Genomic DNA, 20514 nt, shown 5'->3' on the forward strand with positions numbered 1-20514 from the left:
TTTGTGCATGGAGGAAATTACAAAGTGCTATTGTTGTGCTCTGAGTACTTTCCTTATTCCTCATTGTTTTAACCACAACCCAAGATGGCACGGGAGAGCAACACGGTGCATTCACAGCAAGTGTTTTTGTGTCATGGTCTTGTTTACGAGCTGCAAGAGAGGAGCAGGAGGAGGAGGCGTCAGGGAGGGTAATCGCAGTGGTTGCCAGGGGAAGAGGAGGTTGCATCTAATGAGGTCACACCCTGGCAACCTTTTGACTCCTCCCACCTACCCCTCCTATTCTCCTATCTTTGCATTTGTCCCACTGTGGCCCACCCTGTTAACTCCCCGCCTTCTTCACCCCCTGACAGGGAGAGCTCTCCGTGGTGCTGACAACAGAACAACACATTCAGGCTCAAGCTTCCTCTCAGCTGCAAAGGGAAAGGCAAAGCGAGACACAAGAAACAAAAACACAACACGAATGCTTACGGAGACAACCTTGTGTATTAGTGTGACCGAAATATTATTTCAAAGGGACTCAGCAAGAAAAAGAGCTGTGGAAGAAAGAGATGGACACCGAGCAAGAGAGAGAGGCTGATGTATTAGAGTAAGGTGTCTACAGTAGGCAGTGGGCGTGTTCTTCTTGTTTTCGTGTATAGCTGGGAAGCTCAGTGTCATCTGCTTAAGCACCGAGGTACTGTGCTGAACAGGACAGAGGAAATCGGCAGGGAATACAAGAACCCTTGGTCTACCTCATCCACAAGAGCACCACGGATGTGGATTCCCTTTTTTACTATTGTCATGAGACTTTGATCTAATAGAACGTACAAAGAAACACTCCAAGAAAGAAGAATCTGAAGTGGACTTTAAAGCCAACTTGGCTATGCAACTGTGAGAGGACTTTGATTTGAAAAGATGTGATGTGCATTTTTGCAATGCATGCAGTGGCAGTTGTGTGCTGCGTGTTTAGCGCACGCACATGTGCTTAGAAGTGAAGCTCTCACAGCTGGCTCGGAGTCTGGCAGCATCTGGATTGGAGGTGTACTATATTTGGCCCAGGAGAAGGGAGCACTGGGCAGGGCACCTGATGGCCCAGCTCTCTTCTAGTTCCATCTTCATCCTGGGTCACTGGGACTCCTTCTAGTGGGACACAATCTGTTGGAAAAAAAAACAACAAAAAACGATGGACGGAGGTCTATGTGGATTTAAGTGGAAGAGTGCATGGATCGTTCTGCATAGGTCAGAGTTCATTGTTGCACTGTGGACTCAGGGAAAGACAGAAGACACTTTGATCTACACCACAGTAAAGACAAAGCCCTATTGTAAGTATGCATCATAACGCTTTTTTATAATAACAAAAAATATCACACAGGACATTAGGTAGATTAATATCCAACCTACTTATTTCATGCATATACTCTTTGATTTGGCAGAAATTTCTACTTAGAAATTAGCTTGATACATGTGAAAGACTTGTCAGTTGTTGGCATTTTGAAAAGTAGAGCAACTAAAGGTTAGCTGAGGTTAACTGCAATGTTTGTCTGTATGTGTGTATTCATGCACAAGCACCCATGCATGAGGCCACCATACTGCTGGCCCTGAAATTTTTTTGACATTGTGTCTTTAGAATATCCACCGTGGCCCTCTCCGGTGACATGGTTGCCTGGAAACAGAAACGATGTGCCGCCATCATTTACTTTTAAAGCAAAGTGCACCTCTGTTTCAACTGTCATTTAGGGCAAAAATGGGAAGAGGTGGAACTGAAAGCAAGAGGAAATCTAAATGAGACAAAAGGAATTTAAACATCTAAAAACAAACAAAAAAACTGGTTGGAGAATTTTTTGATTTTGCTGAAGTGATAGAATGATACCATAATTTTATATCAGTAAGTTTTTGGAGGGCAAGCCTTTGTAAAAGGCCAGTAAAAACACTGTGATAAACAAGCCGATTCCTGTGTGGGCTTCTTTTGCAGGCTTACAGGATTAAGCCGGTAGGCTTAATTCAGCTCAAACACTGTTTGAACAGTGCTTTCTCATCTCTGCACTTATGCTGGTGTACCTTATTTCTTCCTTAAATGAAAAAAGCTCACTTCTATTTTCACTTCTATTTTCCCAGACTTATACACACATGTCTGTATGTGCACTAGTGACTAAATCTTGGAATCAAAATACATCAAAACTGTTTGTCACCATGCTTCGGTGCCCTAGTATGAACTCTCCTATCTCTAACTGTAATCACTCCACATGTCTTTAAAAAAATGGGCGGAGGAGAGTTGAGGATGCCAGAAGTGGTGTGGAACCTACAGATAAACCCACTGACCTACCCTGATAGACACAGGATGCAGAGATGCTAAGGATGACCAGACAATGGTTGCCCTCCCTGTTAGCTGCACAGTCTCCATCTGGCTGCCCTCCAAGACCCCCCTCACTCCCCTAGCCTCCCTGCACACACAACATACATGCAGTTATCGCAAAGCCCCTTCCCCCCCTTCCCCAAGCACGCTCCCACTCAGTGCTTCTCTCATACGTAAACAAGCAGAAGTCTTCGGCGGATCTGGAAACACTGACCTACATAAAAGCATGCACTGTCTTCTCCTCATCCTATTCTAGACTCTCTAAATTCAAGTTGAGTGCATTGCATATTTTATATATAATTTTGCATGTGTTATTATTATTATTTTAGAAAAATGCATCCAGTACATACATGCTGTGTAAGTCTTACATGCTTCTGAGATTGAATAGATGTAAAGAGTTTTACTCAAAGCTAATTTTGGTTTTACAAGTGAATTGTAATTGGCTGCATCATTGTTTTTGCAGAGTAGGGGGGCAACAGAGAAAGATTTGTGGATCAAAGCAAACAACAGCAAAAAAAATAAAATAAAATCAATATCATTTGTATATGCAACGTTGTGCTTTTGTTCAATGAGACTGCTTTAATTTGTTTGTGTTGATCCTTTTTATCCCAGAAATGCCGTATCTCAACATCTGAGTCCAGCACATATTACAAACATGGGAAAATTAAAGCTATTTTTTCAGATTTGCATGCTCTTTTGGTTAAAACCAGTCATTTCAGGCTGAAAAATGTGCAGATACAACTGAGAAAATGAGCCTGCTGTTAATCAGCACTCAAACAGGAAGCTATGTCTAACTGCAGTGTGCTAGTTTTGGTGTGTGAGAATGTTGAATGAAACATGATGCCATCCCTCAAAAGATGAATTATACCACAGAGATGCAAGACTCAGCAGCACCATACAGCTTCTATTTGACAAGAGCCACACCTCCTTACTCAGAAATATTAACAGATACACTGATCAACTCAGTGTGTTAGATTTGTATCAGGCTTTTGGCCTTTTTTAATGATTGACTTTCTTATAATCAGAAAATAAAAACTGTGCCTAGCACAAGTTAATTGCAAATGTAGTAACTGTAGCTACAGCTACTTTAAACCTTGTTCTGCAGAAAGCTGAACTTCAGACTCAAAAGTCTTTTGCACTCTTGAATTGGTTTTCTTCTGTATTAGCTCCAATTATCTTCCATGATCTCTAACCAGCACTCCTTTTCCTTCTCACTGGATGAAAAGTATTCCCACAACTTAATGCTGCCACTGCTGTTCACTGCAGGGCTTCTTCAAGAATTAACAGACTTTGGAAGGCAATTGCTTCCACTTATTTAAAGGTTATAAATACTTTTGTAAGAGAATGTAACTAATGACAAATAAAATGCTTGCTGGAAAGATCCAAGATCCTTTATTCTGAATATTCGGTGCCCCGATTAGGTAAGTGATTATAACTAAGAGTTATTTTTTCTTTCAATTAGAATGCAGTGCACAGACTTGAAGAATGATGAGCTCCAAAGAGGAGGAAACTTTCAGCTTTTTCCAATATGTTGAGGAGAATGGGCTGAGAGCCTACAACAGCTTGTTGGCTCAGAACTTGGACCACACCAGGAATGAAAGAAACAGGACATTCCTGCAGGAAAAAAACGAGAAGAAAAGAAAACAGGAGGAAGCCATAAGGAGGTAGGAAGGCAACCAGCCATAAAACAACAAACAAGATCCATAAGCATAAGTGTATAAGCAAAGATGTCAGAGGACACACAAACATTTGGTTTTACCTTAATCATTGATTAGATGTATCATGCCTGCTACAACTCTGTAACATCACAGATAGATAAAGTTCACTTTAGGTTAGAGAGAATTGGGACAAGTGGAAAGAGGGTGCCTTTGGGGGTGGCAGGTCGTTTTATTTTTTGTTAACAAGTGTGGACTGATGCACCCCATGAACCTATGGAGGATAATTAATTTCTCATTTAGACTTATTTAGGACTCGTCCTTGCAAAGAGGTCACTGAAGCTCTATTTTTAAAACAACAGCAAGAATGAGGAGAATCATCTGTGAGAGAAAAGGCTTTTAGACTGTGAGGATACAAACGAGAAAGATGTAGGGGACTGTTTTTATTCTGTTGTCTGGTATAGAATACTTCTGTCTATGCATAAAATGTGTTATGTTTAAGTATATTCAATTATATAATGTGTGCGAATAATTTTGTCTATCAGGGACAAGGCATTTTATTACATTTAAATGCTGTTTTCACACATTGGTTACAAAGGTTTTCAACAGGAACACCAACACCATCCCTAGATATGGCCAAAAAGTGATGCCACCATAAAGGTGCAGTTTAACAGTTTCTGATGTCAGGTGAGATACTATCTCACCTATTGTAGGTAATTCAATCAAAGCTGATTGTCAGTTTACACACAAGCGCACACACACCCACATACACGCATACATATACAGTACAGACCAAAAGTTTGGACACAACTGTGTGTCCAAACTTTTGGTCTGTACTCAGTTCAGACCAAAAGTTTGGACACACTTTCTCATTGAATTCATTGAGAAAGTGTGTCCAAACTTTTGGTCTGTACTCTCTCTCTCTCTCTCTCTCTCTCTCTATATATATATATATATATATATATATATATATATATATATATATATATAATGTTATGTGTGCATAAATAAAATGTATATATGTAGCAAAAACAATGACAGAACAAACTCACATTTCCGAATTGTGAAGATAAATGACTTACGATAAACTAATAACATTTCCAACATGTAAAACAACTCCTAGTTGGTTTAGCTGCTCTCATATTGTTAAATTGTGCTTGATTTTAAAAAGCGGTGAATGGATAAAATATCTTATCTGCCCACAAAAAGCACTTTCACTTCTCTCCTACTGGTAATCGGATCATTTTCTGAGATAAACTGCTTCAGTTTGTGGCAGGAGTTATGAAAAAAATGCTACCCAGTGTTAAAATGGAATAAATGTTTATCAGTCTGTGAAAAACTAAGTATTTGAGCCCCTGTTCAAAGTTTTATCTTGTCATCCAGTCATTACTTTGGCACAACCCTGGATGGTTGAATGTTAAGTGAGCAGATGTTCTTCTTAACCAGAGGCATCTTTAGCCCTGTCACATTCCTGTCAAAGGTCGTGTAATTCTAAAGATCCCTTCGTCTTTTGTTGTCTGTTGTCCTTTGTGTGACTCTTTGTGGGCAACTCATTCCAGAGTGGCTACATTTTATTATTTTCGCAGTCAAAGCTGATTGTTAATGCTAATGCTTAAAGCATTTTTGGAGGTCGGCAAAGTTGGAAATCCCACAAGAAATCCTTCTCTGTTCACATCAAAACATTTCCCCCCATCTCTATCAGTAGTCTGATGTAATCCTGTGGAGCAACTTCAGGAATTAGACACAGGGGATGCCTGAGGAAACTGACATTTGATTTCTTTTAGATTTTGCCAGAGCAAGAACATTAGTACATTTCCATTTGAGGAGGAGCATCAAATTTTGAGATTTTTTTTATGAGTCCTACAAGTAGGTCAATGAGATGACCTATTTCTTACAGTAACTGAGAGAGAGTTTTAGAATTCATAGTGCATACTTGTTTCTGTGAGTGAATAAGCACATGCATGCTTGTGCATGCATGGCCTTGAACAACAGGTTAAAAGAAAAGAGAGAGGGGTTGGAAAGAGGGGGGAAAAAGGACAAATGGCTTGTAAATTGTGTTAGTCTAAGACTGTTTAAGAGCGTGGTGAAGAAAAACTTGTTAGAGAATGATTAAGTGCGAGTTCAGTTACAGGGGATGTGTTCTGCCTGGTGACAGCTGGAGGAGCTATAGTCCAATTGAATCAGCCTGTTGGATTGGAGCAAGGCGGGCCTTCCTGCTGACAGTTTCCTCACTAAAGGTCTCTTCTGTTGTTTTTCACCTTTTTGAAGACAGAAGTCATTCCCACAGCCTCACAGAAATATTTATGAAAGGGTATTTATCACCATTTGTCCCTCCTAACCACAAACCTATAGCAGATCAAAAGTATTTAAATTTTTCTACATTTACATGGGAATGCAAATTTTAAACATCTCCTTTCCCTCCTCTAAACCCTTTGGAGCATGTGTGCATCCACTTACAGGCACTCATTCTGTTTCTTTACTCAGTATTGTCCTTGTTCCTTAAGCAGAGATAATTCTTTTTTTTTTTTAACATTGTCACAGAGAAAAGCAGAATTGCCCAACAAGTCAACTTCATTTGGTCCAACTGCACCTGTGGTCTCTCCTTTAGCCAATCACTGGGCAAATATCCTAAAAATAACTCAGCCACCAGTACTTCAGTCACACCAAGCCACCTACACACATGCGACCCATGCATACTGAAGCTGCAATGAGATGCACACCCAAAACGTAAGGGAAGGAGAAACATATTTTTTCAATGACAAGTGTGGCTACATCTAATAGGTGTAATCTTTCTGCTTTGTTTCCAAATAAAATTTTATCCCAAAACCTTAATCATGACTATAATAAGGACATAAAAAAACAAACAAGAATATGAAATATGTTTTTGTGTTAAGATTTTGGATTATTTGATTTCCTTATTTGCAGGGCTTATCACAGTGACATGCTAAGGTTTGCTGCTGGCATCTTTTTCTTGAACCACCTGCCTAGGGTTTAAGCAAAACTGCCTTGATAATGATGCAGCCATGTGCAAGTGTTGCGTTGTACACATGTACTTTGTTATTGTTGTGCCGGGACAGCTGGTTTTGTGTCTGATGTGTATATGTGCCCTGTTGCTAGGCAAAGCAGAGTCTGAGCAATGAAAAAAATCCATAGAGTACCTTCTGTTCAGCAGTTGGCCAAGAGGCTGTCACTGTCAGCAAAGGAGCATGCACATTCATGCTTTAAAGACATATGAATTCTGATATGTGTCACATTTGTAAACATGTCAGTTTATGTCTCCTTGGTTAGCTTGCAATATATGAAATATGAAAACAATTCTAGCTTGCATGCATAACACACACACAAACACACACACCCCATCAAATTAGTGTTCCCCTTTTGCCCATCATTAAGGCTCCATTCAGGCCAATCATCCATTTATAGGCATTGATTGTTTACAGGCGGGGGAGGGGGGAGGCTGCCATCGTGTCTGTGTGACCAGTGTCAGTCATATCCAGGGTTAAGCTCAAATCAACACTGTGCCTTAACTCTGGTGAATTTTATGCTGTTAGTGAAACTCGCATTTGTTGATGCTGACTTGATGCCCTTATCAAACACACACAAACATATAAACAAAAATGCTTATGAGTTTGTGTTATTTTTTCTTAGATTTTATCAGAACCTACATGTTTAATTCTCCATCTTTAAATTAGTTTGTTTTTTTTATTCCTCCCTCCTCCCCCTTTTGGTGCTTTCAGAACTGGTGAGGATATAGCAACAGAAGGCAAGCACCTGCGTATGGGCTCAATAACCATGCCTGAGCCCCAGGAGCGAATGCCCTTGCCCCACCTGCACACTATCGCTTGCGGGCAGGGCTTTTCTGTCCGCTCCCAGTCCCTCCACTCTGTTGGTGGCGGTAACACAGGAGGAGGAGGAGGAGGAGATGAGGAAGTGGGGAGTCCCACCTCTAGGAAGCAGCCACCACCTAAGCCTAGGAGAGACCCGGCTACCAAGCTGAGCATGTCGTCTGAAGCAGTGGACCACAGTGCCATGTCCACCTGCCGTGGGGAGAGATGTGACGGTGAGTGTTTGTGGCACTTTGCATTACATTGCTGCAGATATCTTTAGCTGTTCTCCTATCACATGACATCTAGTTGTTGACAGGATATGTATTTATTTATATTAAATTACTTACTTTGATTACTTATGGATAATGACACCATAGACATCATGTCTTGATCAGAAAGTTTATATATATATATATATATATATATATATATATATATATATATATATATATATATATGCAGTATATATAGAGTTTGTTTTTTGTTTGTTGATCCCAATTAGTTAATTCCTTCTCCAATTTTTAACCCCACTTATTATCTATAAAGTGGCATTTTACCTCTTCTTGTTCTGTTACACACACCTGTAGTTTAGTAATACCATGATGGTAAAGTGGCAAAAGTTCCAGCCACATTTAAATGTCTGTCAATTATTCTAACCCCTCTCCTGCAAACCAATTCCTTATATATTATGACAGCATAATATAAATTTTCTTGCTGTTTTTCGGTTTAGTTTCGCCACCCTGCGATTTTGAGCCATCCCTTTGAGAACTTTCCAGATGTGCCTCTGCACAGTTTGGTTTGGCAAATGTTGAATGATTGAGCAATTAAACTAGGAGGTTCAAACAACCAATACACAAACTACATCTGGAGTGAACACTTTATTCTGTGAAGTTAGAATTGTAACAATATCTTAAGTAGAGTGACAATTAAAATCCTCTGTTTTTGTGTATTTCAGGACAAACATAATGTGCTTATCTAATGTCCCAATAAATCAGAGCAAGTAAAGATAAAACTCACACTCTGATATAACAAATCGTTTGCCTTGTTTCCAGTTTTAGCAAGTGCCCATATGCATTGGACTGCATATATTTGATAAGTGCAATTTTCAGTAAACAAAGCAAAAAAGCTATTACTCACAAATAATAAAGTAATATGTAGAGTATTATGTGCATGCATCACCTCCTTAAAAACTGTTGCTATTGCAAAACCATTGTATGCAATGCGAAAAATGGCAAAATGCACAGAATAAAATCTCTGAAATCCTAGCAGTCTAATTTATAGACTGGGGCATACTATAGCGAGAGAAGCTTTTCCCATTGGTGTCCTTTACTGACAACGTGATGTTTGGGGAGTCATCCAGCCAGGCTCAGATTGGTGGGGATCTCTGTGTGCACACACAGATCTTCCTGGGCACCACGGCAACCATCCCACAGAAACAAGACCCCCTGCAGCCCAGCCAATAACAGCCATGCTATGGAGCATGGGCCAATAGGACTCCCGAGATGCTGAGGTCTGAGCTTTGTCAGCCAATCAGCGATAGAGTGTAGGGGTGTCCCTGGTTAAGGGGAGGCTTGCGTGCTCCATTGCTGGTGCTTTTTGTGGAAAAGGGAGGAGCTTGTCAGAGTAAAATTCATTCAGGAGGAGCGACTGACCTAGATTTGTTTTTCCCTGGAGAAGAGGGAGGGGGAGGTGCTGCGGGTAAACACATCCATTACAGGGGGAGGGGGAGAAGGGGAAGTAAGAGACAGAGGAAAAGAAAAAAAGCAGGCAGTAAAGGATATTTGAATGGCTGATTTCGGCATCAGCTCTGATACAAAGCTCAGCATTTCACAAGAAAACCTTATTGCGTACTAATGCATTTTGTTGTGACAGAAAGAAAAATATTGAAGCAGTATTGCATGCGCACATTTATATTCTAGCAAATATTCACACACGCATTCTCAATAACATGGCTACTATACTGGTCCAGTTGCAGCATCTTCTTCTTCAATTTTTTTGTCAGTGGTGATAAGGACAAAAGAGACATATATCTCCAAACATGAGCAAAATTTGATATCAGCATCATCTAAACATGCAAAATGAGTTGCAAATGACTGCAGAATAACAATCTATGCTTAAATGACCTGATATTATTTGTTACTACAGTAAAACTGAAAAATTAACATGTTACAGGAACAAAAAGTAAGTACACTGTTAAACTTCAGCTAGAAATACTTTCAAAGAAAAGCTAGCACATATGTCATAAATTGTTTTCATTTATATGTAGGGATGTGCAGTGTGCATGCACTGGTTTGCATGTACTGCAGTCATCGGTGGTGAGTCATACAGTTATGGGAAATATGCATGTCTGGGGCCATCTGGTATCTGAATTATTAAAGGTCTAAAATCTGTAGTTTGGAAATTTCAGCTATGATTAATTTCTTCACTAAGCTCATCTCTCACTTCCCATCCTAGGGAAGGGTACTTCTATCCAAACATTTCATCGACTGACCTAGAAATAAACTGTGACACAAAGCAGTGAATGAGGCTTTAGCACTGTGCTGCTTTACAGTAGCATCTAGGAAATACGAGCACTGTACCAAAGCCACTCTGCACCACATCTGAAGAGATTCACACTGCAATACCACGTCACCACTATCAAAAAGACGCTCCACAGAGTGTGTGACCCAAATACAATATTCTCATATTGCTTCCCTGCTATATATTTGACCTAGAAACATGCATATGCATCAACTGGTCCCACAACTCAGATGCAAGGTATTGCTCACAGCGATACACAGTGACCTACGGCTGACCCATAAAAATTCAGAAAGGTTTCCTATCAACACTAGTGTTTTTAATTCAATGTTTTTTCACACAAAAAAAATTACTTTAACATACTACAATTTTTCCAATGCTTGTTTTACTTGCAACTGTAGAGATTTTTGCTAACATATTGATATTCTACTTCCTGTTCCTTTGTGTCTCATTAACCTATCTTGCATATTTCTTATACAAAATACTTTGTATTGATATAAAGGATTAAATAACCTTATTCTGTTAAATACACTTTACCCCAAGGTATACAGATTCTTGTAAAAGTGGTCGTGCCTTTAAAGCTTTCAAAACTTTCTGATGAATCCACACAACGTACTGTATAGTTGTGTAATAGTAGGACTATTTTCTCTGCTTTTTATTAGTTTTCACAAATAAACAGTAAAGATACCCACTTACTCTGGAATCCACTGCAATCAATTGCCTTTAAATTTGAAAGTAGAGCTTACCTTGAGTAATTTACATTCAGTATAAATGCTGTACTGTACTGTGACCAAACAGCATTATGAATTATGATATATGACCAGACGGTCAAATATTATGTTTTTTTTAATTAAAGAAAACATAATAGAGTGAACGGATCACTGTTCAATCCCTTCTGAAAATGTCTTCATTAACTGAAGACAAATTAATGAAATAGAAAAAAAAGAAAATTCAGATATTGTTTATTTGATCAATTTTCTCTCCTTTGTGTTTTAGCAGTACAAGGATGCAATGAGGACTGCAGAAGGGTGCCACCTCCAAAACCCAAGAGGAACCCCAACACACAACTTAGTGTTTCCTTTGACGAGTCCTACATTAGGAGTCACGGAAGCAGTGGGGTGTGCCTGTCCAAGCACCTCCACCACACCACATCCCCTTGCGAACTTAACCCCTCACCTCCACAGAGTGACGAGAGTCCCACAGACGAGTGTGAGGATGAGCCTGTCTACATAGAAATGGGGGGGATTGACATAGGGCCACGAGAACCATTGAAGATTGAGGATGAAGAGCCAGGAGAGTCTGTGTACGAGGAAATGAAGTATCCAGCCCTGGATGATATGGAGTACCGCACTGATCCTGTTGGATGTCGTTCTGCCTGCCCCACCCCAGCACCCTACGACCCTGAGCCTCTCAGTCGCTGCTCCACCCCTCGAAACATCCCCCTCTGTGACATTCCTGCACCCTTTCCCAATTTACTCACTCACCGACCGCCGCTGCTGGTGTTTCCACCAGCACCAGCCCAGTGCTCACCAAACTCAGATGAGTCTCCCCTCACACCTTTAGATGTAGCCAAATTACCAATGCTGGAGAACCAGCCCTATAGCAAATCCCCGACCTCTTCAAATGAACCTCCTTCTTCTGCTCACATCCGCAGGGAGCTCACTGCTACCCCAACACTTACAGTTTCTGGCCGCTCCTCTGCACCTCCACTCCCCTGTACGCTTTACAAATCCTCCTCAACATCATCCTATCAGCGTAGCCATTCTGCCTGCCCATCACCGGTCAGCATGGGCCGCTGTCTCACCCCTCTGAGCCTAATGCGTACACCTCCATTTGATGCTCCAATGCCTTTTCCCGGGGGTCTCCCTCGGAGTGCATCTGCAACCCCTCATGGCAAAGGTTCACCACCTCAAGAAGGTGTTGGACGACTCCACGGGTCTATGCAGAATGTGTCAACAGGTCGTTCACGGACACCCACCAGTCCACTTGATGAACTAACAAACCTGTTCACCACAGGCAGGAATATGCTGAAGAAAAATGCCAGTGGAAGGAAATCTAAAGAACCTGGAGAGAGTAAGCTATGTCTTGGATATGCTTTTACATTATAGATTAATGTTGTTGTAAAACCAGGAATAGAAAAAAAAACATTATTCTAAATTTAGATAGATTGAAAGTCCAGGGACATCTGCAATAGGTACAAACTGATCAGTCAGTTGAATAAACTACAATGCAAGACAAAATCAGGGAATATTGATATTCTTTGATTTATAAACAGCACATACGACTCTCCTCTGTCCTTAAATTAATGTTGTTTTTGGGATAAAATTTAAACCATACCAATTTAAGATTCTGTGTAAAGTGTGCATCTCTTTTTACAGCATGGTGGCAAAATCTGCAAAATTTCCCTTTGTTTAATCTAGGTCCACAAAGCCAAGTCAGATACAGATCGTATAATTTAATCTGAGGAGATTAGGGACTAAAGCGGACAGCGGGTCTCTCAAACCAACTCATGGCATTAGGCCATCAGGCAGGATTACTTTTAAATATGTAAACATCAGATTTAAATACCGATATTCATGCCACATTCACTCAAGGTGCTGCCAAAATCAATTCATCTGCAGAGGAAAGCAGAGTCTGCTCAAAGACAGGTAGATATTTTTCCACTCTAAAAGTATTAAAACTGAGTTAACTTATAGTTTATGTTAGTCAGCAGTATTATCAATTTGCTGATAATGGTTTACACATACCATTTCCATGGTTAAGCCTGCTAATGGTTTATTATCAGTAAACCACTGTGTTGTTCTTGAACATACTGCACAACTAATGAAATCTATCATGTTGAAAATGACTAATTTAAGATTTACATGTGCCTATATATATGAACCTCATACTAGGCAAGAGGAAGTCTCATAAATGTATAAATCATATTAAGATTTATACTGAGTTTTGTTTTTTTTTACTTGATACATACAAGATTACCTGCAAATAAACATAAATATGAGATGAATCTTCAGAGTTTCATTCTTCCATTGAGTGGTCTATATATTAGTAATTAAGTAATTAAAGAAAAATCTATATGTTTTAAACCTACACATTTTTTGGTTTCACTAGGACCCCTCTTCTCCCATAAATCATAAATTGTGGTGAAATTGCACAGATTCTACACATCCATCCTCAGTCAGTTTTCTTAGCAACTACAACATAGCAACAGAGGAAGGAGGAAAAAAATCCCTGTTTCTTATTTGCAGATTTCCTTCCCGTGGGTAATGCAGCCAATCACAGCTCAGGGCATGGTGGTGTACAAACGAGAGTTGAGCAGCTGACAGGGGTGGTGATGTCTCACAACTCAAATGTATTTTGTCCAATCAGCACATACCTTTCTCATGGTTAAGCCAATCGGGCTGCTGGTGCAGATATGCAGTGGAGGGAGTAGAAACAAAGTACATTGGGTTACTTATACTTTTAATTGTAATATAATTGGCTTGACTTGAGGTTTTCTTGTCAGAAATCTAATGCACATTTGCTTTATTTAGGATTTTGTTATGTTTTTTAATTATAACAATTACTCAGTTATTTTAAGAGATTGTTAAAAAAAATCATGTGTTTCAATCAGGTGCATAGAAGTCCTTGTTGTTTTTTTAAATAAATAGGAATAGGAAGCAGTGTTGTTTTTTTTTTATTTGTTTCTCTCTTTAATTATTTTCTGAACATAGTGGTTCTCAAAGAACTGGCCTTTATTTTACATTTGCATTCTCTAGCAGTAGAGACAATATCCTGACCCATTTACCAATTGGTTAATCACTACCTTCCCTGTCATATATGCCCCCACAAGCAAACACTCATACATGCATCTATACCTTTTAAAATGGTAGTATATAAATAGTATAACAGGCTACAGATACAAATCTTACTTTATTTTCATGGTTAATGGAATCAATGTGTAGTGTATTAGAAAAGCATAGCTAAGATATTTGTTCTATCTGCTCTCAGACATTGTGAACACTGAAGGAAGTAATGGGTGCCACCTAGTGGTTATTAGCGGGTATTGTAAGACAAACCTATTTTCTCAGCTGTTAAGTGACAGTATGTTAATAGAGGGTTAAAACTAAGAATTCTAATCATAACATGAATATTTCTAAATATTTTTAAATATAAAACTAATAATGTTGTTTTTTATGCTCTTCTGCAGCTGAGTCTAAGGTCAAGTCTCACAGTGATTCCAAGCGTGAAGGTAAGGAACGCCACAGCAAGGATTCCAAACGTGAGTCCAAAGAGCGCCACAGCAAGGAGTCTTCCCATCGAAGAGAAAGAGACAAAGACAAAGACAAAGATAGGGGCAGCAGCAATACAGAACCTCCGACCCACAGACGGAACAGTCGAGACCGCACCTCCAGCAGTACAGATGTGCCCCTTGTCCGCAGGGATAGTAAGGATCAAGCCTCCAGTGGTCTAGAGCCCATCTCTGGGAGACGGGACTCCAAAGACAAAAGCTGCAGCTCCTCAGACCCCATACCTTTAATTAGAAAAGACTCCAAAGAAAGATGTTTTAGCAACGGTGAACTAATTCCAAGGAAAGACGGCAAAGATCGGGGTGGAGGACATGCAATAGAGTTTTCACAAAGACAGGAAAGCAAAGACAGAGACAAACTAATAGATCAGCAACACGAGCCCTTATCAAAACAAGACAGCAAAGAAAGGGCAAGAAATGGTTTGGACTCAAAGCAAGATAGCAGAGACCGTGTAGGTGAACTTCTGCCTCGTCAAGAAAGTAAAGACAGAACTAGAAATGGACCAGAATTTAGGCATGATTGCAAAGACAATCGTACTGATTTGTTACTTCATCAAGAGAGTGTAGACAGAGAAAGAAGTAGCACTGAACATAAATATGAAGGACGAATAGACCAGCCACCTGAAATGTTGCTGAGACAAGAAACATCACGGAGCAACAAGGTTGATTTTAAGTATGAAGGAAGAGATCGGAATTGCCACAATGGAGGGGATCTTCCTCCCCCACTTTTACCAAGGCAGGAAAGTAAAGACTTGAGTAGGACAGGCCTTGAAGTGAGACGGGACAGCAAAGACAGAAGTCTGAATGGCTCAGAGCAGCATCTTTATGATTTCAAATGCAGCAAGAGTCCTCCGGCAACGGAGTACAGGTGTGATAAAGAGCGTGGACACAGGTCAGATGGTACGCCGAGGCATAACAACAGAGCTAATCACAATATGGACCAGTCAAAAGCACAAGAGAGAAGTGGCAGCACAACTTCAGGGCAACATTCATCCACTACTACACCCACTCACCATGGGAAATCATCCGGTAGCCCACCTTTGTCTGCAGGAACTGGAAACGGTGAGAGCTTACATCTCAATTCCAAAAAATTAAAATTGTGCTCTGGCTAAATAATATTTCTTGAAGGAAAATGCACTGAAACTGTTCCATGTCATACAACTTTGCATGTTTTTTCTCTTTTTTAGATTTGAAAACTCCATCCAAGTTTAGTCGCTCCCCTTCAATGCCCAATAACCCTTCCCCACTTGGAACGCCACAGAGGAGAGCTGCAGAAACACATCAAAGTCAGGTATGCACTTGTATTACTTTTCTTTATTATTCTTTAACTTTGGAAAACAGGCTCTCTGCTTACAGATGAATCCTTGTTTGAACAGTGTAGATAGTTGTTTTTATGATGATCATGCATCATCATAATTTATTTTTATATTTTTTCAGTCCTCCTGGGTAGTTCAATATCAAAGCTTTCAAAAACATAATTGATTCTATCACATACAAAATAGATAGCAACACCACTGCCAAAAGAAACATTGCCATATGGAGGAGACCAAGCATAAAAAAAAAACTGTCCAAAGTGTTTTCCAATTTTTCAAAATTGCTTTGATGCAGTTGTCAACTCAAGAGTCCACATTTTCAAAACAGTTTACACGCACGCCTAAACAGCAGCACTCATCGCCAAAGTCACAAATTTTGTTTGCAAAAGGCACTAATCATGCCAAGACTTTAAAAATATGGAACAAAAACAAATACTTCCTTCAAAACAGAACAACTGGTAACCAAGTGTATGACTGATAGGTATTTTTCCTTTCGAACCTAAATAAAAGAAAGAACCACAGACAACGTATTATGAATTTTATAGCCAAGCTTTTGCAAAAGGAGAAAACACAGAGAACTGCTCCTCTGACCAGTTCACCATGTGTTCTGAAACTCTGCAGTAGAGCTTGTCTTTTTATTAACACAAGACAAAAGCAAAGGGGGCTGGTGCTGATAAGATTAGAAGCCCCCGAAACGAACACAATCAAACACAGTTTTACGACTAAGGAATTTCTACCTAGGGGACAGTCAGGAAAAACAACAAAGGTCGTAAAACTTCTGATACAATCAACTAGCAACCCAGTTCCTAGGTGTGATAACTAATCAAAGGTCTGAGAAACACATTGTTAACTGTTTCACATGAAGATAAACAGACAGTAGTGACTTCCAGGTCAGTTCATACACACATAAGGAAGAGAATCACTTTAAAAGAAAATCACAATGTTCTTTAGACTGAATGTAATCTGAAGGAATAATAAATGATAATACCAAAAAATCTCTAACAATGACCTCTTCCTAAAAATCAATACAAAATTGACAACAAAATACAGCACTTGCTCGTCAATGTAGCCCAGAGGGTTGACAGCTGCCTACCTCAAAACTACATTATTGCTTTTATTTCTGTAAACGTTTTTTCTTTTGCTAAATTTTAAATTTTATTCATGTATTAAACTGGTGTTTTGGGATTTACTTGCTTTTTCTTAGGCATATCACCACATAATATGATGCTTCAGTTGCTTTGTCATTTGAAGTGCTAAAAGTATGAGCTACTCTCTGCTGTAACAACAGTTCAGCCTGCTGTAGAAAAAAAAACAAAAAAAAACTCTCAGATCTTGGCAGACAACATTGTGGCAGTGAAACATCTTTAGATCCAGCCCATGAGAATCCCAACTCTAGATAATCATGGTTATACTTTCTTCTTTTATTTTGCTTGGCTCAGACTCTAACTTCTTATTCCCTGTAGCCTTCGGTACTAAAACTTCAATAAATCAATTTTGTCTCTGGTTATATTTTTGTCAAAGGCCTGGTGAAGATAGCTGAATGTACACCGTTACTTTTACTGATTTGTTTATTTTGTCATGTCACATTCCCCTGAAGAGCTCTGGCACCACCCAGGGGGACCATGACCACACTTTGAAAAGCCTTGATGTAGCCCATTCCATTGCTTTCATCCAAGTACCATTTGTTATCTTTCTACATAGACTGTGTCAAACAGTCCTTCTTGAAAAGAATTGGATTCATACAATTCTGTGTAACTTAATATGAGTTGCGCTTGTTTGTAAAGTGCCATCAGGTAATATTTGCTACACTTTGACACTATGTAAATAAAACTGAGTTTAAATTTGTTCTGTCACTCAGATGCTGCAGATGCCATGGATCTGTGGAGACACCACTATGCTAGATCAGATAGAAAGAAAACGGACCCTCTGTGCGGAGATCCTCTCCAGACAGCATCCACACTTGCAGAGATATCTGGAAAGGCCTCCACCTCCTGACAAGAATGAGGACAGGCACCTGGAGCGAAGTCAGTGCAAGCAGGAAAGTGTGTCTGTCCTCGCTGGCTGTGGAAAGAGCAGTGGAACCAAGAAGATCCGACCTCCCCCATACCCAACACAGACAACTGTATTCTGGGACACAGCCATCTGACATTAAAAACAAAACAAAACAAAAAAAAACAACTTTATCCTCTGTACCACATAACACCCACATACTCACTTCTTCTCCCTGTTTGGTGGTACTGGGGCCCCCCCTGCAACAATACTTCAGGGTGATCACAAAGAGCACTGGAAGGAGGAGGGGGGGCGGTGATACTTGCTGATGTCAGGACCATAGTGGTTACTACTGCAATATTTCTGCTTGTTCAGGTTGTCACATTTTCTTATCATCACTGGTGATATTTGATATTTTTCTATTTCTTGTGACTGGACTCTTGTATATTGATAAGTAGAGTAGATATCCAATAATGAATAGTTATTTTCTAAATAAGATGATGGGGTACAAAAAGCATCTAAAATTATTATTAAATTAGATTTCAATGCAATCTAATATTTGTTTCCATGTTAATTTTTTGTTTAGTTTATTTTACATTAAAAAAACATAATCTATCAGTACTTTTACTGTAGTAGCATAATTTTTTTATGCCCAACTCTTTCTTTGTGTATGTGTGCAAAAGCACTTAAATGAATGAACTGTTCAATTCTATCTATACTCTTCACATTTTCACTGTTGTACTGTAAGTCAAAGAGTGAAAGTTAACTTGCTTTAGATGCCAGCGGGCTCTCAAAGCCTTTACAACTATGTTCTAGAATGTACAACAGTAGGTCCTAGAACAGATTCAATTTCACTTTTGTGAATCACGGTTACAAGCTGTGTGCTCACAAACTCTAAGCCTTTCTGAAGTCATTTGGTTGGCTTGTTGTAACACACATAGAAGTGTTATGAAGTAATCTTTAAAAAGAAAAAAAAAGAAAAAAGCTATGAGGTAGTGTTTGATAGGTAGTAAATTAGAAAGTACTTTTTTTTTTTAAAGTCTCATTATGATGACCAACCAAAGCCTGTTGACATGTCGAATCTGCAGTGCCGGTTTTAAATAAGGGCAATAAGGGGAGTTGTCCTGAAAAGAGGGTGTATTAGAAAAGAGGGTGCATGACAACCAGATAAACAAGAATAACACTAGTTGTGCCATTCTCAAGTTTTCTATTGCTTTTTTTGCAGTTAAGCAGGAGTCCTCTGCTTATCTGCTTTGTGTGAGACTATCTTCAATTTTTCAAAACCCCAAATCTCAGATAATGTTCCGCTTTTAAACTTGTTGGGTTGCCGCAGCACGATAATCTCGCTTAGAGCACCATTAATATAAAAACTGCCACAGCATATTGGTGCGATTGCACTCAGATGGTTGGGTATTTGTAAAATAGTTCTTGGCAGGAGCTGGTGAGTAATGTCACCCTTGTAATGCCGTGCACAATGTGACCACCATAATAGTGTAAATACCTGATACCAACAGCTAGCCCGTACAATCAAGACCTAAGCTTTTAGTGAATTTCCTGATTTTACAGCAGATTATTATAGCCATATGCACTTGAAGAAATCTTTCAATGTTATGCTTATATATTTTTTGGTAAAAGATAAGAGTGATGAGTTGTACCATGTATGTTTTAATTTATTGGCTGGAAAGTAAAGCCTCAGGAGTCTGGCTGCGTTCGACATGCAGTCATCTATATTTGGTTGTCACTGACAATGTTCCCAGTCCAGAATTTGTTGGCAACCACTTTAGAAATATCAGATTGTTTAAGGACCTATCACATTGCAGTCAAAAAGACAAGGCATTGCACAATGGCCTTTAAAACATTTGGGCTTCTTTTTTTTTTGGGAAAAAAAAAGAAAAAAAAACAGCACTAATGATTATTTTCTAATACACAGAATCAGGCTGGTTACCTATATGTCTTTCCCTCCCTGTTTCCACCCTCTACCTCAGACCCTGTTTTATATCTCAATTGGTATTCCTTTTGTACATTAAACATAATGTCAACATTACCAAAAGAACCATTAATTTGACAAATGAGCCAGTCCTGAGTGTATAAGTGCAGCAGCCCTTTCTCTGGTGAGGATTAAAGAAAAACAATACCTTGTGTTGTTACTGTACGTGTGTAAGGGAAAAGGCTGTGTGTGTGCGTGTGGGGGCGTGGGGGCCTGTGGGTGTGTTTGTGAGTGTGTGCCAAGCTACACAAGTTTGCAAGTCGCAAGTTCAAAATGATTGTTTTAAAGACATTCACTTTGCTATGTCATGACATTGACGGGTGAAGGGTGGAAATGTATTATTAAGGCTGTACAATCTTTTTGTGTGTATAAACATGCACTGTGAAAAGGTAGAGAGAGCACCGCACTGTCAGTCCTCTGTCTGTATTGCACTGTGTTCTCGTTTTGCGTTATATAAAAAAATGAAAAAGGAAAAAAAAAAGTACTGTATTCTGATTGTCACTTGGGTTTTGTTGAGAGAAATAAATAAATATTAATTTCAAAGCCGTTATGGAAACATTTATTGTTGGCACTGCAACATTGGGCTCTTCATTGCCAGGCCTGATA

General features: G+C 39.4%; 1 protein-coding gene across 3 annotated transcripts; it reads left to right on the forward strand.

The window, feature by feature from the left end:
* The first annotated feature begins 337 nt into the window (after window positions 1–337).
* On the forward strand, window positions 338–20451 carry nyap2b (neuronal tyrosine-phosphorylated phosphoinositide-3-kinase adaptor 2b). Of its 3 annotated transcripts, none has more exons than XM_032564898.1 (7): window positions 338–1301; window positions 3795–3996; window positions 7725–8047; window positions 11328–12404; window positions 14521–15681; window positions 15807–15910; window positions 17791–20451. In XM_032564898.1, exons 2-7 carry the CDS (start codon window positions 3818–3820, stop codon window positions 18076–18078), a joined length of 3132 nt encoding a protein of 1043 aa, XP_032420789.1. In that variant the 5' UTR covers window positions 338–1301; window positions 3795–3817; the 3' UTR covers window positions 18079–20451. The 3 variants fall into 3 exon arrangements, with proteins under 3 accessions (XP_032420789.1, XP_032420790.1, XP_032420791.1); XM_032564899.1 differs by having other exon boundaries at window positions 11331–12404; XM_032564900.1 differs by lacking the exon at window positions 3795–3996 and having other exon boundaries at window positions 339–1301.
* Window positions 20452–20514: the final 63 nt, after the last annotated feature.

Source organism: Xiphophorus hellerii, chromosome 6 (genome assembly GCF_003331165.1).
Source record: "Xiphophorus hellerii strain 12219 chromosome 6, Xiphophorus_hellerii-4.1, whole genome shotgun sequence".
In the NCBI taxonomy this organism is placed as follows: Eukaryota; Metazoa; Chordata; class Actinopteri; order Cyprinodontiformes; family Poeciliidae; genus Xiphophorus; species Xiphophorus hellerii.